This window comes from Berghia stephanieae, chromosome 7, assembly GCF_034508935.2.
Source record: "Berghia stephanieae isolate SIO BIC M18660-M18661 chromosome 7, UCSD_Bste_1.3, whole genome shotgun sequence".
NCBI lineage: Eukaryota > Metazoa > Mollusca > Gastropoda > Nudibranchia > Aeolidiidae > Berghia > Berghia stephanieae.
In genome coordinates, this window is record NC_088366.1 from 9416310 (window position 1) to 9435673 (window position 19364).

The 19364-nt window shown below is 37.7% G+C and overlaps 1 protein-coding gene across 1 annotated transcript in view; it reads right to left on the reverse strand.

The window, feature by feature from the left end:
- Positions 1-19364, reverse strand: part of LOC144976443 (uncharacterized) — a 47116-nt gene that overhangs the window by 16277 nt on the left and 11475 nt on the right. Inside the window, exons 8-14 of the mRNA XM_078920735.1 lie at positions 18994-19108; positions 15897-16011; positions 13903-14072; positions 12303-12417; positions 9191-9429; positions 8272-8383; positions 1456-1628 (exon numbers count right to left, since the gene is read on the reverse strand). Coding sequence (XP_078776861.1) covers positions 1456-1628; positions 8272-8383; positions 9191-9429; positions 12303-12417; positions 13903-14072; positions 15897-16011; positions 18994-19108 — 1039 coding nt within the window. The remainder of the gene's footprint in view (positions 1-1455; positions 1629-8271; positions 8384-9190; positions 9430-12302; positions 12418-13902; positions 14073-15896; positions 16012-18993; positions 19109-19364) is intronic.

Sequence of the window (19364 nt, forward strand, 5' to 3'; positions counted from 1 at the left end):
TATTATTATTATTATTATTATTATTATTATTATTATTATTATCATTATTATTATATATTATTATTATTATTATTATTATTATTATTATTATTATTATTATTATTATTATTATATTATTATTATTACATCTTAACGTATTTAATTACATTCAGGTGGTCGAAAAGTAAAAAGTCATCCTGAATAGTATTAATAAAAGCAAAGAAAAGGGAAAAACAGTCACGAGAAGGCACGTATTAGAAGTTGTCATAAATTTTCATTTACATTTGAACAGTGGTAATTCGTCCATTAAAATTTAGCGAATTATTATATATATAAAAAAAAACAACAAACAAATAAATGACAGAGAGCCAAACCCCATTTTCCCATGTTAAAAGGTTTGGAAAAAACAAACAAAAAACAAACCCAGAATATAAATAAAAAGCAAAAACAAAAACAAAAACAAATAACCCCGCAAAACAGGCAACCCTGGTAAAGTAATGTGATCAATAGTCTGATGTCACGTCCGCCCAGCAACGAGCAGCTTGGTTCTAAACAAAGAAAATTATTTTTCACATGTTATGTGTCATGTGAGCAAAATTTATAAAAGTAAAAATTGATCACAATTATAATGTTCTTCTCCTCTGGATACACTTTTATGCTCGTCGGAGAAGTATTTCATAATAAGGGCGTCCGCCATTGTTCCGATAGTTTAGAACCAGTTACTATGTTACTATGCGTCATTACGAGGGAAGTGACGTCACGACTGTTGAAGCCTAGTAAATAAAAAAAAAAATATGTTACAGGGCATGACATAATCAGTCGGATGGTGAAAAGATTTGAACTGAGACATTGCCAAGTTTAGTTAGAAGGTCAATTTTTAAAAATAAAAAATGAGTTCTTGTCATAAATTATTAAATCAACCCTTTTTGTACATCTTCGGGAAATATCAAAGCGTAATTTCAATTCTAAATATTTTTACAACTAATAGAAAGTTGAAAAATATTAAATTTGAGAAAAGTTGCTGGATACCTTTCCCATAATTCTGACCATAACTTCATGAAAAATCACCGGATTTACTTCAAATAAAGATTAACATGGTCTGGGGATCCAATGTTTTCAGAAAATGCAACAACAAAAAAAAAAAAAATGCAAATCCAAAATTTTCACCCTCCGACTGATTTTGCCATGCACTGACACATACAGTATATGTGACCCTCCGTGTCAAAGAGGTATTATATCGGGATCCACTATGTTAGGGAAATTGAATTCTTTGCCGCAAATATCAAACTTGGGTTTAATTTCTGTACGTTATGCTGGAGTATAAATACTTTTTCTTACTTTACAAAAACTTATAAGGTCCAATTTATCATCATGCTATCTCTAAATTCACTTTTTGGTGTCTGAATCATCCCGACATAATACCGTTTTGAGACGGAGGGTCACATATAACAAGCAGGGCTATTGATCACCACCCACCTTTGACGGGCTTAGGTGTGGGTGAGTAGAAGGGATTGGGGGCGATGGTGGTAGTCTGTTTGGGTGGAGAAACGGTCACTTTGGTGAAATCGCAGTAAGTTGTCTTACAACACGGTTTGTTAATGTCTGGCACAAGGGTGCAAGCTGCTGGAATGGCTCCCAGGCTTGGGCAGCTGTAGATGGATAAAATCAGAAAATTTAGTACAACATTGTGAGCCATCGCCGAATAAATACGGAATTTTATCGAGATGAACAAGACTGTGACAATGAATTCGAAAATAAAATGTTCAGAGATGCGCACAATTTACTTTTTGACCCCTTTAGATTTTATATTCGTTCTTTTCATTAAAAAAAGTTTTCGTAATAAAAACATTCGTAATAGTTAAGCAAGGGGCAGCGTGGCTCAGCAGTACGGTCTTTGCTTCGTACCCGAAAGGTACCGAGTTCGATCACCCGCCGCTGCGCTCTGCGGCATTGAGCAAGTCACCTCGCCCTAGCTCAATTTGCGGCGCTACACTGCGGCTGACGCCTGGGTTTTTCAAGTCTTCCTTTGGAATAGACCATAGAGACAAATTTCCCCTATGACATGAATAAAGCGAATTTATTATTTATTTTAATGAAAGATATAACGAGACAGTTTCCGTCATCCGAATACAATCTTATGAAATAGGTTTCAATGTATGTTTTAAAGGTAGCTTCAATTCAGTTTTACAATAATCTTAAAGAAATTGGAAGATACTTCCAAACAGGAGAAGCAATATGAGAACTAATAAACAAAAAATGAATATAACAGCTTCAAAAAAGAACAAAATACCAAACACGGAACATTTCGGGCTCAAAACCCTTCTTCAGCCAATCACAAAAACAATAAAGACAAATACATTACTAAATTCCAGATAGACGACAGAGATAATTAGTAGGTCTTCTCTAGGTCTTATAGCGACAATTTTAACTATTTATTCATATATAAAGCGCGGCTCTGGCCGTGAAGCCGCTCCTTATTTATATATACATCATATTTCCATTATCTATTTATCTTGCTGTGTAAATTATAACACATCTGTACTAAAAAATCCTTTTTTGGGATGCAATAAATTCTTCATCTTCTTCTTCTTCTTCTTCTTCTTCTTCTTCTTCTTCTTCTTCTTCTTCTTCTTCTTCTTCTTCTTCTTCTTCTTCCTCTTCTTCTTCTTCTTCTTCTTCTTCTTCTTGTTCTTCTTCTTCTTCTTCTTCTTCTTCTTCTTCTTCTTCATATTATTATTATTATTATTATTATTATTATTATTATATTATTATTATTATTATTATTATTATTATTATTATTATTATATTATTATTATTATTATTATATTATTATTATTATTATTATACCGCAAGGTGTTTTTAGGACAGTGATTCTTAAAAACTTGGAAATTGTGAACTGTGTCAACCGGTAGATTGTGGCTATGTGGTCTTGTGGTATGTGTCACAGTAAAGATTGTTCACAATTATCTTATTAAATTTTATTTTATTAAGAACTGAATTCATCTCACTCCAGTTATATTTCGGTAGGCTTTACCTTCTAATATTAGATCGTCTTTCCTTTTATAGCCTTCCCTCGAATTAATTTCTAATTAGTGAATACTTTTCGTTCTACATTCTGTCACGTAGCCACTTATTATAAAAGCGGATAGGTCTAACATTCGACACTCACTTTCTCTCCACAATCTATGCCGGACGGCCAGTCGCTCTATTCCTATATATATATACTGGAAGATTTTTTATCTTTTGGGACTTTGTAGATATTATATCTACACCATTAAGACGCCGGAGCTTTTAACTTTGATTGTATAATCTTCAAGGATCAAACCCAAGCCCGCTGTACTACACTATAACCTCTTACCAATTGCCTGGAAGTGGAATTTTACGAGTCCAATCCTGTTATCAGAGGAATAGATCATCCAAGCCCATCAACTGCCTGGAAACGTAAACTTATGAACCTGATATATTATCATAAGTTACGTAAAGTATTCATATCTCTATTTGTAACTACCACGATCACTGTTTATCTCTTTTAATTAAATTTCATCATTATTTTTATTTCATTGTAAACAAATCGTTAATTGTTTTTCATTTATAGTAACTAGTAAATTCTGGGGCCTCATTCTACATATATCTTTATGCATAGTCGAGTAGCTCTTTACTCACTTGAGACCATGACATTTTGGAGGGGACACATATAAAGAATTGAATTTATTTAGTTACTTATATCTATTTCATCTAACTTTAAAGTTTAAATTGTAAAACTCTTAATTGCCCCACTTGATCATATTTTAATTGAACTCCCTATTTACAGGATTAATTTTTTTTTCTTTTTCATTTCTTCATTTAAATGGAATAGCAATTTATCCATTCATTCTTTCATTCAAATTGAATAGCATTTTATTGATTCATTCCTTCATTCATTTATTCATTTATAAATTATTCATTCATTCATTGTTCATTCATTTATTCATTCATTCATTCATTCATTCATTCATCCATTCATTCGTTTATTCACTCATTTATCCAATCATTCATACATTTATTCCTCCCTTCATTCTTTCATTCATACATTATCCATTCATTCATTCATCTATTCACTCAGTTTTTCATTCATTCATTCATTCCTTGTCCACTTTGTTATTACATCACTCATTTCATTTTGTTGTTTGCCTTATTCATGAATTGTTTTCAATATGTTTACATTCCATAACGATTCATTCACCTGTCATCCAATCACTCAGTGTTGTGAACACATTTTGTAACTATTGTAAATCTTACGATATTTTATTGTTTTGTATTTCAGACATCACTGTTAAACACTCTTCAATGCCTAATTACAATTGTTGAACAACCATTGAACAAGAGAGAGGTCCCAGCCACGAACTGAGTTGGTAAATATATCCTTCATTATTCTCTTTTACATGAGTTGGGCATCACATAGTAACTATAGACATCGTGATTTGTTTTGCATAGTGATTTGTTTTAAATGCATTTTTGGCATATTACTGTTACCGAAAACCACTTATATATTATGTTCTGAAAAGTGAGTCTTTAAAAACTAAATAATAATAAAAGGAGTCTACTAGCCGTCGTGTTATATTTAGTGATAGATAACTTGGGATTATTTTGGCATCCTATTATTGTTATCACACTCTAGTATATTAGCGTCATTGCGAATAATTGTACACAAACTAACGACGAGTCACACACATTGGTGATACATTTTTCGTAGTAACATAGTTTAGAGTACACGCGATTGACACATTGTTATTGACACAAGTCATAATAACTCCGCATTGTATTGACACATTGCTTTATAAGATATAACGATAAAAGGCATCAAATTCAACATACATAATAAGTTGAAATAAGAGAGAGAGATTTCTAAAAATAGAACAGTTCATTCCAGTAAGTGTAAATAAATAAAACAGTCAGTAACAGTATCCTGTCAATATAATATATATAAAACATCGTAACTAATTTATTACAACATGGAAGCATATAAAAGATACTTAAGTCTCGCAAAGGACTTAGAAATACCCCAGGAAAGAATATTTTCATGGTGCGAAGAGAACGTAAAAGAAGAAAAAGAACATGAAGAAAGAATTCGTAGAGAAGAAAATGAAGAAAGAATTCGTAGAGAAGAACGAGAAGAAAGAGTCCAAGAAAGGGAACTAAAAAGACAAATAGCTTTAGCAGAAGAAGAAACCAAAAGGACCCAAATGATGCTGGAAATTGAAAAACAAAAAACCGGTCATGAAAGAAAACATAATAATAGTGATGAATTTTTCGTGAAACTTCCACGCATGCCAACATACGATGAACGCTCAGACTGTCTAGAATCCTTCTTACACCGATTCGAAGTTCAGGCTAAAGGTTATCGTTGGCCAGAAAGCAAATGGGCCACAGCCTTGATTAACTGCTTATCTGGAGAACCGCTAAAAGTTTTCTATACCTTAACAACTGAAGATGCAGATGACTGTGGAAAAATTAAAGACGCTCTACTAAAAAGATTTAGATTAACGGAAGATGGTTACCAGGAAAGGTTTCACACTGCAAAACCGGAAAGTGGAGAAGACTTTAATACATTCGTGAACCGAATTACTCAATTTCTAAATCGGTGGCTTGAGTTGGCAAACGTAAAACAAGACGACTTTGCAGGCCTTTACTATCTCACGCTGAAGAATCGAATCTATCAAGCTTGCAACCCAGATTTAGTCGCATTCTTTAAAGAGAGAAAGCCAGAAAACTTGGACAAATTAAAAATCTACGCAGAAAACTTTAACAGCGCACATCCATTGACACCCCTTAGCAGAACATTGAAGGAACCATACTACGCTGCCGCTGCTCAGAGTCCAGGTACACCTAAAGTTCAGTACTCAAATAGAACGAGCCGATCAATCACTCGGAACACGCAAGTGAAACAGGATGATCATAGTAACAAACCATGGAACAAACAGTTCAATAGAGACCATAGCCGATCCTATCAAAACACAAAACAAGAAATAGCACTGACAATAATACTGAGTATAAGAAAACCAACAAACCTATAATTAAATGTCAATATTGTGGAATGAAAGGCCACACAGCAGACAAATGTTACAAAATCGTGGGATATCCAAAAGAAACTGCAAATGCATCACTCCAAACAAGTGTAAACAATCAGACACGAGTAATGTCAGGAGAAAATATAAATGTGTATTGCGTGAAAGGTATGTCACTTTTAACACAAACTCACAAATCAGGATCGCTATTTTTTTGTGAAGGCAAAGCTAATGGAACTGATTGCAAAATATTGAGAGACACAGGATGCAGTACAGTAGGAATAAAAGCATCTTTGATCAATGACGAAGACAAAACTGGAAAAACGGTACAATGCATCACATTCAGTGGCACAGTCGAAACCTTTGAAAAGCTAATGTGTACATAGAAACTCCATACTATACAGGAATAGTGGAATGCTGTATACTTCCCAACCCCGTCGCTGATGTTATTGTTGGCATATAAAAGGTCTTAAAGACAACCAAAAGATGTAAAAGAATGGTCATTAACCAAGAAAACAGCTTGTCTAGCAGAAACAAGAAAGATGACTAAGACAACAGAGAAGCCAATGACTATTTCTCTTGAACCACAACAATTTGACAGGAACACGTTCATTGAAGAACAGAAAAAGGACCCGACTTTAACTTCATATTTCAATATCGCAAACAAAGGGACGAAATCAAAAGTTGAATACATCATTGAAAAAGATATTCTGTTCAGGTTACATAGGAAAAGAAACAAAATAGCTAAACAACTGGTCACGCCGAGTATTTACAGAAACAAAATCCTTGGAATAGCGCACGATTCAATAACTTCTGGACATCTTGGGAGCTCTTCCACATTGAAGAGAATATCCGAGAATTTCACATGGCCTGGAATTACTAAAGACGTCCGAGAATATGTGAAATCTTGTGACACATGCCAAAGAAGAGTCGCAAAAGGCAGAATACCGAGATTGCCATTAGAGACAACCCCAGTTATTGAAAAAGTTTTTCAAAAAGTTGCAATTGACATTATAGGCCCTTTAACAAAATCAGATAGAAACCATACACACATACTAACACTAGTCGATTACGCAACCAGGTGGCCAGAAGCGATAGCATTGAAATCAACTACATCGGATCACATAGCTGAAGCATTGATGACAATTTTTACTAGAATAGGCATACCAAATGAGATACTGTCGGACAATGGACCCCAATTTACATCACATATGATGCATGAAACCATGAAACTCATGGGAATCCAACACTCATTCACAACTCCCTACCACCCCCAAGCAAATGGTCTTTGTGAAAGATTTAATGGCACTCTAAAGAATATGTTAAGAAAAGTGTCAGCAGAAAAACCAGATGATTGGGACAGATACTTACCAGCAATCCTATTTGCATATAGAGAAATACCCAAGAATCTACAGGCTACTCCCCATTTGAGTTGATGTATGGACGATCACCTCGCGGCCCGATCAATATAGTAGCCGACATTTGTAAAGGGAATGAGGAGGACAATAACGAAATTATGTTTGCTTACGAATATGTAAGAAACCTGAAAGACAGAATAGAGGATACATGTAAGCTAGCACAGGAATCCGTCACTAAAAAAGCAGAGAAATACAAGGAATACTCCGATAGAAAAAGCAAGTCAAGAAAATTTGAGATTGGTGACAAAGTACTAATACTCTTACCCGATGACTCGAGTAAACTTTTAGCTACATGGAAAGGACCATTCAATGTATTAGCAGTACGATCTGGTGTTAATTACGAGATTCAAATTAACAACACAACAAAGACATTCCATGCAAACATGCTAAAAAAATATTTCGATAGAGACAGATTATCACAACCAATATTTAACCATGTTGAAGCTGCAAATGTAGGATTAATCATCGAAACTCACAGCGATGATGTCGAACTACAACACACCACACTCGCATTCGGATCGGAAAGTCCTGGTTTCGAGCCTCGCTTGGCGCATAGTTGAGTCCTTGGAAAAGACTCTTTACTCATATTCTCTCACCGTACTCAGGTGTAAATGAGTACCTGGCCGTTAACCGCGTTGTCTATGTCCGAAAAAAATTGTAATACCGCCAAACAGGCGTCATGTCCCGTCCTTAGTGTTAAGCGTTTCTGTAGGTCAAGGAGCCCTTGTAAAGAGCATTGAGCACGTTTAGTGGATATTGCGCTATATAAAAGGTGAATTTATTATTTATCTATTTATTTATTTATTGATAGATGAGAGGACCAAACTTACATTTCAGTACACTTGTACTTTCCAGTCATATCCAGGCACTCACATGTGTAGTCACATCCATCCTGCCATTTACTACCAGGGGGATATTGACGTCCTTTGTACACGCAGTAACCTGAAGCAATAACACACACACACACACACACACACACACACACACACACACAAAGAAAAAAGAAAAAGAAAAATTAGATTTGCTCTTAACAATATTATATTTGAAGCCTGGTTTTTTCGTTAAGTCGATTTATCTTCTTTTCGAGATTTTCCATCCATGAAACAAATTGAAACGTAAACTTTATTTTAAGCATCAATTGGCACAAGAATTTCCATAGATTTGTGTGAATTTGAAGTTTAAATATGATGAAATAATAGACCGAATGAGAAATTTTAGGGGAAATAATCCTCGATTTTCTCAAACTGGGAAAGACAGAGTTAGAAGTTTTGGAAAACCAGTCTTCATTTTATTCCTAATAACAACACGAAAAGAATTTAACAGAGAAGTATCAGACAACCAAGAAGGAGAGCATTTTCCAGTGACAATGATGAGAACTGAACCCGAGTCCTCTGACACACAACAGCAGCAGCAGCAGCATCCTCTATTGTGTCACACTACAATGCTATGACGATCTGCCCATGCAGCGAATTAACCGGTAGATAACCACGCCTCTCGGACAATCGTCATAATGTAAACAATGGCAGTGATTGGTAGACACAGCAAACTACACAGGTTTTACTATCGATGGTATGTGTTAAGTAAAATACCCACTGTTCTACCGTTTGATCAGTAGAATCAACACAGAAAACTATGTGTAAACTTAAACATTATATATATATATATATATATATATATATATATATATATATATATATATATATATATATATATATATATATAATATATATATACATTTGTTTATCTCACCTTTAGGTAACGGGGTGGCAGTCGGTTGTCCTGGCATGGGTGGGGGTGAATTGGGGTCAGGGGCGGGGGTGGCATAGCCTCCAGTCTTGGTGCCGGGTGGAGGTGTGGGGATCAACCCCGTGCCTGTCTGCCCGTTGACACTAGTAGGGATGTCGCATTTGATGACCTTACAGCAGAACGGGTCACTGGGATCGTCCTCAAAATGGCAGCCTTTAGGTACGGTGGAGTAACTTGGGCATCTGATAGATTGGAATTAATGTGAATATAACTCCTTGTAACGCGCTTTGAGCACATTTAGTGGATATTGCACTATATAAAGCTCAATTTATTTTTGTGCGGCTATGTGGTCTAGTGGTATGACACTCGCTTTCGGATCGGAAGGTCCTGGGTTCGAGCCTCGATCGACGCATAGTTGAGTCCTTGGAAAAGACTCTTTACTCACATTCTCTCACCGTACTCAGGTGTAAAATGAGTACCTGGCCGTGAACAGCGTTGTCTTTGTCCGAAAAATTGTAATATAACAGGCGTCATGTCTCGTCCTACATGTTAAATGTTGCTGTTGACCAGGGACCCATTGTAGAGCGCTTTGAGCACATTTAGTTGATATTGCGCTATATATAAAAAAGCTCAAAGCTCAACGCATTACAAACATTAATTTTTTTAATGAGCTTTTAAATTAGCGCAATATCCACTAAACATGCTCAAATTGCTTTACAAGGGGTCTCTGGCCAACAGCAACATTTAACATTTAATACGGGACATGACGCCTGTTAGGCGATGTTACAATTTTTTTTCGGACAGAGACAACGCTGTTAACGGTCAGGTACTCATTTTAACCTTAGTACAATGAGAGAATGTAAGTAAAGAGACTTCTCCAAGGACTCAACTATGCGCCGAGCGAGGCTCGAACCCAGGACCTTCCGATCAGTAAACGAGTGTCAAACAACAATAACTCATGGTCGCACAGATAGAAGGAATAAAGATGACATCACACTCAAAAACGTTTTTGTTTATTCATCTTAACAACGCCACGACCACATTATCTCATTCGTCTTTAGTGGTTCAATCATCCTGTTTTGTTGATATAGGGGAAACTCGAAACGTCCATTTTATCTGGGTTTTTATTAATGAATTGAAGCTTACATTCAATTTCGCATTGTTATTTCTTCGAGCTTTGAGCAGTAACATTTTCATTATGATTGGTAAGAAGAGGCTTAATAGGATATAATTGGCCCCTTATGTTCCACCAAGAAACCAAGAGGACATGATAAGGTTAGGTAAGGATCTACATAGGACCTATTAGCGCCTTATGTTCCACCAAGAAACCAAGAGGATATAATAAGGTAAGGTAAGGATCTACATAGGACCTATTAGCGCCGTATGTTCCACCAAGAAACCAAGAGGATATGATAAGGTAAGGTAAGGATCTTCATAGGACCTATTAGCGCCTTATGTTCAAAGGAACCAAAAGTATAAGGTGTGAATCTTACATACGGAACATATTATTCGCTTATGTTCATCATCGGAAAGAAACCAAAGCATATGATATAAGGAATGAATCTTACATTAACCATTGGCTTATTTCTTCAGCAGATAACAAATTCATTATGATTGGTAAGGAAGAGCTTCATAGGACCTAATATGGGGCCTTATGTTCCACAAGGAACCAAGAGTATATAAGGTAAGGTAAGGATCTACATAGGACCATATTAGCGCCTTATGTTCCACCAAGAAACCAAGAGGATATGATAAGGTTAGGTAAGGATCTACATAGGACCTATTAGCGCCTTATGTTCCATCAGAAACCAAGAGGATATGATAAGGTAAGGTAAGGATCTTCATAGGACCTATTAGCGCCTTATGTTCCAAAAAACCAAAATATGATAAGGTCAGGTAAGGATCTACATAGGACCTATTAGCGCCTTATGTTCCACAAGAAACCAAAATAGAATAAGGTAAGGTAAGGATCTTCATAGGACCTATTAGCGCCTTATGTTCAAAGGAACCAAAAGTATAAGGTAAGGTAAGGATCTTCATAGGACATATTAGCGCCTTATGTTCCACCAAGAAACCAAGAGGATAAGGTAAAGTAAGGATCTTCATAGGACCTATTAGCGCCTTATGTTCAAAGGAACCAAGAGTATAAGGTAAAGTAAGGATCTTCATAGGACCTATTAGCGCCTTATGTTCCACCAAGAAACCAATAGAATAAGGTAAGGTAAGGATCCTCATAGGACCTATTAGCGCCTTATGTTCCACCAAGAAACCAATAGAATAAGGTAAGGTAAGGATCTTCATAGGACATATTAGCGCCTTATGTTCCACCAAGGAATCAAGAGGATAAGGTAAGGTAAGGATCTTCAAAGGACCTATTAGCGCCTTATGATCCACCAAGGAACCAAGAGGATAAGGTAAGGTAAGGATCTTCATAGGACCTATTAGCCATTTTATCTTTACCAGCCCCATGCACATAAATTTGAGCTTTTATATAGTGCAAGATCTACTAAACGTGCTCAAAGCGCTTTACAAAGGCTCCCTAACCAACATCAGCACGCAACATGTGGAATGAGACATGGCGCCTGTTAGGCGACATTACAATTGTTTTTTGACAAAGATAACGTTGTTGACGGCTAGGTACTTATTTGTGACCTTTCGTCTTAAAACGGTATTATGTCGGGATGATTAAGATGCTGAAAATGGAATTTGTAGCCAGTAATATCACGCTTAAGTTGAGTTTATATGCTTTATAGAGCAGAAGGAATATCGTATTTTACTGTGCTAAATACCAACGTTTCATATTGTGGACCAGTTTAACTATAATTTGACTTTTTGTCATCTGGTCCATCCCGACATAATACCGTTCTGAGATGAGGGGTCACATTTTACACATGAGTACGGTGAGTAAAGAGTCCAGTCCAAGGACTCAACAATGCGCCGTGCGAGGCTCGAACCCAGGACCTTCCAATCCGAAAGCGAGTGTCATACCACAAGACCACATTTTCAAAGCTGGTACTTCGCGACTTCGGAAGGTGTGAGTTTGTGTTTGTGTGTTTGGGTGTGTGCGCGCGCGCGTGTGTGTGTGTGTGTGCGTGGGTGTGTGTGCCGCACATACCTGTTGTCACATCTATAGAGTCCTTGTGCCGCGTTCTCACATTCACAGTTGTAGTCACAGCCGTCAAACCATTTCTGGCCCTGGGTGTATTGGTTGCCCTTGTATACACACACATCTGGAATAGTGGGACATGTGATGGTGATGGTGGTGGTGGTGGTGGTGGTGTTGGTGTTGGTGGTGGTGATGGTGTTGGTGGTGGTGGCGGTGGTGATGGTGGTGGTGGTGGTGGTGTGTGGGGTGGTGTGTGGTGGTGTGGTGGTGTGGTGTGGTGGTGGTGGTGGGTGGTGGTGTGTGGTGGTGGTGTTGGTGATGGTGTGGTGGTGGTGTGGGTGGTGTGGTGGTGGTGTGGTGGTGGTGGTGGTGATGGTGATGGTGGTGGGTGGTGGTGGTGGTGATGTGGTGATGTGTGGGTGGTGGTGGTGGTGGTGGTGGTGGTGGTGGTGTGGTGTGGTGATGTGGTGGTGGTGTGTGGTGTGTGTGGTGGTTGTGGTGGTGGTGGTGGTGGTGTGTGGTGGTGTGTGGTGGTGGTGGTGTTGGTGATGTGGTGGTGTGTGGCGTGGTGGTGTGTGGTGGTGGGTGGTGTGTGGTGGTGGTTGTGGGGGTGGGTGGTAGGTGGTGGTGATGTGTGTGGTGGTGGTGGTGGTGGTGGTGGTGTGTGGGGTGGTGGTATGGTGGTGTGGTGTGGTGTGGTGTGTGTGGTCGTTGTGTGGTGGGGTTGTGGTTGTGGTGGTGGTGGTGGTGGTGGTGTTGTGTGTGTGGTATGGTGTGGTGGTGTGCGGTGGTGGTGGTGGTGGTGTGGTGGTTGATGGTGGATGGTGGTGGTGGTGTGGTGGTTTGTGCGGTGTTGGTATGGTGATGGTGATGGTGGGTGGTGATGGTGGTGGTGGTGGTGTGGTGATGGTGGTGGTGGTGTGGTGGGTGGTATGGTGGTGGTGTGGTGGTGGTGCGTGGTGGTGGGTGGTGGTGGTGGTGTGGGATGTGATGGTGGTGGTGTGGTGATGGTGGTGTGGTGGTGTGTGGTGTGGTGTGGTGGTGGTGGTGGATGGTGGTGTGTGGGTGTGTGGTGGTGTGGTGGTGGGGGTGTGGTGGATGGTGGTGGTGGTGGTTGGGTGTGTGTTGGTGGTGTGTGGTGGTGGTGGTGGTGGTGGTGGTGATGGTGGTGGTGTGTTGGTGGTGGTTGTGATGGGTGGATGGGTGAGGTGGTGATGGTGATGGTGGTGGTGATAACATGATGATGATGGTGATGATGATAATGTTGATGGTGATAACATGATGATGATGGTGATGAAAATGATGATGATGATGATGATGATGATGATGATGATGATGATGATGATGATGGTGGTGGTGGTGGTCGTGGTAATAATAATAATGATGATGATGGTGATGGTGGTGATATCATCATCATCATCATCATCTTCATCTTCATCATCATCATCATCATCATCATCATCATCATCATCATCATCATCATCATCATCATCATCATCATCATCATGACTAACAGAAGTCAGTTTGTCTTATAAAAATATAAAATTTAATCAAAATATTTATTATAAACATCATGATATAATATTGTAATCACTTTAAAAAACGCTACCTTTAGGCTTGGGTGTTGGACCAGGAGAAACGGTGTTTGGGTTGACTCCAGGAGCCTTTGTTGTCGTTGGACCGTTAGGGTTGGGTGTGCAGTCAGGCACATCACAGCATGGGTCGACAGGATCCTTCACCAGCCGGCACAAGGGGGACAGGTTGAGGTAACGTGGGCATCTGGTAAATCAGAGAGTGGAGTTTAAATCATTGTTCAAATTATTTTATAGACTGTTTTGCACCAAAGGCAGTGCATACAAAGAATGACAGGGAAGACACTCATTGGTGGCCAATCAACAAGTTGTTTATTCAAAATCTATAAATCATATATCATAGAATTAGTAATAATTACATGGCAGTATAGAAATATACATAAACAGGAATATACAAGTGTAGTTAACTAATGATACGACTATAATGTATTCGAAAAAGATATTCTATTGTGACATTATTTATAAGTAATAAAATGTAATTCCGTGTATTATTCATGGAAATAGAATATTGGCAATAACTCTGGTAACGGTCAGGTACTCATTTTACACCTGAGTACCGTGAGAGATTATGAGTAAAGAGCCTATTCCAAGGACTCAACTTTTCGCCGAGCGAGGCTAGAACCCAGGACCTTCCGATTCGAAAGCGAGTGTCATACCAAAAGAGCACATAGCCTTCACATAGCCAGATATGGGCGGAGAAAACCAATTCTGACGGCTTCCTGTTCGTCGGGTTTTAGAAGGAACCTCTTTTTGAGGCGTACTCAACGTAGACATATTATCAGGTCTGGTTTCCGGACGCAATGGGAGCGATCTATATTCATGTTTTCGTCCAACCAGGTCATCAATCACATGATTTGTTGCTGTCCAATGGTTGGATTATTCTTAACAAATGTAAACACGCTGCTTTGTTTACACATGTTATAAAAATACCCATGTGTCAAGCTGAATCAAATGACCAATCGTGCAGTTTGATATTTAAAAAGCTGTCAAAACTTTTCACTAAGTGGGTCAAATTGAGCACATTTTGTAATGTGACCAATGACCTCGAGCACATGGAAATGTAATATAGATCGTGCCCATTACGGGCTTAGTTTGATATTGTGGTCATGGAATATGGTTTGGTGTTGGTTTGAGAATAATTTCCATTACAGAAATGAGTCCATAATAAATTGGGTAAACAGACCTGCCAATAAGTGCAAGTCAGGCATACCTTTATAGATGAAAAACTAGAGTCCTTCCAAAAGCTCCTCGGTTTAATATCTCTTTCAATTCGTATTTTCACCGTGGATCATTTGTCAGGCGTTTATCTATTCAATTTATCAATATATAGTATTATAGTAGCATTTTAATAACTCTAAAATAAACATTGGTGAATTAGTGAAAATTTAAAATTTCCTAACATGACCATTGTTTTGGTTATCCGCCGCCATTTTGTTATTTGATGTATTAAAAGGTAGTGCAAAGCAGTCCAAAGTTTTTTTTTCTCTATTAGGGTTAGCTCGAAGTCGGAGGATTTTTTTAAATTAGGGTCATAGGTCTTAGTAAAGGATGTTTGTTTTTCCTATTAGGGTTAGTGGTTAAAGGTACTAGGTCTTATTTTGTATTAGCGTTAATTGGATTTTCAGTAGTCTGATGTCACGCTCCCCGGCAACGGCGGCCATCTTGGTTCTAAACAAAGAAAATCATTACTTTTTATTCTTCATGCTGGCTAGAACTTTTCATATGCCTTGTGATCAGAATGTGTAAAAGTCAAAACATGATCAAATTTATGTTTTTTTCCCCTCTGGATACGCTTTTATGCTCGCCGGGGAAATATTTCAACGGGCGTCCGCCATTGTTCCGATAGTTTAGAGCCAGTGTTATTAAGTTACAATGCGTCATAAGGAAGGAAGTGACGTTACGACTGTTGAAGAGTATTGAGGGAATATTTGGGTTGCTTCCCATAGCACGAGGAGCTTTCGGAAGGCCTCTCATGAAAACTGCGGAGTATATGATTACTTCTAGTTCCTACCTCTCATTACATTCATATTTGCCCTCCAAAGCGTTGACACATTCACAGTTAAACTTGCAGCCATCTTGCCATTTGTCTCCTTGGTTGTAACGTACTCCCCTGTACTCACAGTAGGCTGTGGTGTGTAGGTGTGTAAATGTGTATATATGTAGGTGTGTGGGTGTGTGTGTGTGTGTGTGTGTGTGTGTGTGTGTTATTTGGGGGGGGGGAGGAGAAAAGAAAAGAACCATTTACAACAAAAGCAATTACTCGTTTTCATATTAATATTACCATAGAAAATTGCCTCTCGCCTATAGTTAGTATGCAGATGACGTCACTCAGGCCTTTGTTATTGTTTTTGCCATCCGCGTTTGTGAGTTGTTCTCACTAAACTGTATTAACCAGACTATAAAAGTTCATGGTTACACAGAGTTTGTGTGTTGGTCCGTTATACTTCCGGATGGCAATGTTGTGAACTCATTGGCCAAGCGCATTCTATCTATAGATAGTATGCTCTTGGCTAAGAAGTTCACAACGTTGCCATCCCGAAGTATAACGGACCAACACACAAAACTATGTGTAACCTTGAACGGTTATAGACTTGTTAATACAGTTTAGTGAGATTTACTCATAAACGCGGATGGCAAAAAGCAATAACAAAGACGTGAGTGACGTCATCTTCATATAGCTAAACGAGATGGGGCCGATAGCTAAGTTGGTACAGCACTCGCTTCTGACATTAAATTACATTTAATTAAATTAAGCTTTATATAGCGCAATATCCACTAAATGTGCTCAAAGCGCTTTACAAGGGGTCCCTGGTCAACAGCAACATTTAAAATGTCGTAGGACGGGACATGACGCCTGTTAGGCGATATTACAATTTTTTGGACAAAAACAACGCTGTTAGCGGCCAGGTACTCATTTTACACCCGAGTACGGTGAGAGAATGTGAATAAAGAGCCTTTTCCAAGGACTCAACTATGCGCCGAGTGCGAGGCTCGAACCTAGGACATTCCGATCCGAAATCGAGTGTCATACCACTAGACCACATAGCCGCACACATAAAGCGAACAGGATCGATCATGTGCTAATTCATGACGCTCATGTCTATCTACGACAGGGTTGCCAGATTATTTTCAGGCATTCTGCCAACTAGATTTTAAAAATCTGCCAAATACCACAAAAATCTGCCAAACCGTACTTATTTATAGTACCTTCTTTGAAAACTCATCAGTTTTGTTAACCAAAAAATTCGAAAGGCCGATGTCATAATTTTTTTTTTCATTTCCCAAGTTTAAAAAAATCACTAATACATAAAAATTGCCATGGAAAAGAAAACGTGGAAAATAAAATCTGCCAAATATCTGCCAAACTGCCAAACCGTTTTTTTTCTGCCAAAAAAAGGACATTTGGCAGAGAATCTGCCAAATTGGCAACCCTGATCCACGAGTAACGGGGTACCTGAGCCTGTTAGATCTGGAGGAGAGTATTTTTTAAAAAAGACTAGTGTCTAACCAAGAAAGTAATAATCAATTGCTCTTGTCCGTTTAACGCTATGAAGACAGGAATACACTATGACTATGACTACATGGATGGACCCCTCTGGCTCTGAAGAACAACTTTTATTCCCTTATGTAAATAACAATACAGTAGTCCTTAAGAGACAGAGGGGTCATAATCATCATCATCATCATTATCATGATCATCATCATCATGATCATCATTATCATCATCATCATCATCATCATCATCATCATCATCATCATCATCATCATCATCATCATCATCATCATCATCATCATCATCATCATCATCATCATCATTGCCTTTTTCACCCTGGACCTGGGTATAGGCAACATACACACATTTTCCATCCTCATCTATTTTGAGCTTTTTTTCATCATCTTGTTCCATGTCTTATCACTTCTATGTATATCAGCTAATTTCATAAATTATGTCATTGCAGAAACTCTTCTGTTGCCCAGGTTTGAAAAAAAAATGATTTGATTTGTCCGTCTGTGTTAGGTGGAATAAAATCCTGAAATTTCGATTCATATTCAAAAATATAGGACCCTGATCGCGTTTATGTGTTTTATTGTAGAAGTTGAATATTATACGATGCTATCATCTCTTTGTATTTATTAAACGAGTTATTTTTATCGTGCCCTAATAACACAACGAGCTTGCGAGTATGCGTTATTGCATGATAAAAATATAACGAGTTTAATAAATACAAATACATTTTTAAATAAACGTTTATTCCACCAATCCAAGTGAGATTTTTAAATATTTTGTAACCAAATGATATGGTATTATTATTTCTATTCACCATAATTTGCATCTTTGTCCTTCTGCTTAAATGACAATTTGACCCAAAACTAAAAACGCTGGATTTGTATTCATGCGCACCAAAAAGATTATTTATAATTACCAATCAGCTGTCTTTTACACTTAATTTCACACCAATAAAATGTGCGAAAATATTCTGCAATCGTTGAACAATTTTTTATTCAAAGCATTATTCAACAATGACTTATTTACTAAAAAAATGATAGGGTTGTCCAATGAGAGGGGTGGAATAAAATATTTAAAACCATTAAAAATGTTGATTTCATAATTTGCGATTGTTTTATCTTTAATTTGAGTTTTTGGTATCTGAGTAATCTCGACATAACACCGTTTTGAGACGATGGGTCACTCAAGGAAAGAACTCTTACGTGTCATGTGAATGAAGGTCGATCCTTTTCTAGAACCATCCCGACCCTCTCGAACATACGTCCAAAAGGAACAGGGCATTCTTCATCAGAAGATATGTTTAAAAAGCATCTTCAGACTTTTTTATTTTCCAAATTGAGTTGTTGATGCCCCTTTTAAGCGCAAGAGCATTTTCTCGCGATGTGGAAGAGTGCTCAACAAATATAATATGTTATCATTATTATTATTATTATTATATTATTATTATTTATTATTATTATTATTATTATTATTATTATTATTATTATTATTATTATTATTATTATTATTTATTATTATTATTATTAATTATTATCATTATTATTATTATCATGGGTCACGTGGAAAAATGTTGATATTTTTATTGCTCTTTACAACTCACTGAGTAGTCCTGGAGTGACAGTTTGACCGTTGGGTCCAGGTGTAGGTGTCGGGATAATGGGTTTTCCTGTAATTTTTCCCGTCACAGCGATTGGCACAGGGACCACGGTGGGTTTCTGGAAATGTAGGGAAAAAAACAAACAAAACAAGATGGTATAAGAATGTAAGCGATCTATATTCAGGTTTCTGTCTAGCCGAGTCATCGATCACATGATTTGCTGCCTGCTGTCCAACGAATGAACATTAACAAATATAGATAGTTCAAAAATAACGTCACTCATGTCTTTGTCATTGTTTTTTGCCATCCGCGTTTATGAGTAATGCTCACTGAACTGTATTAACATGACTATAAACGTTCATGGATACACACAG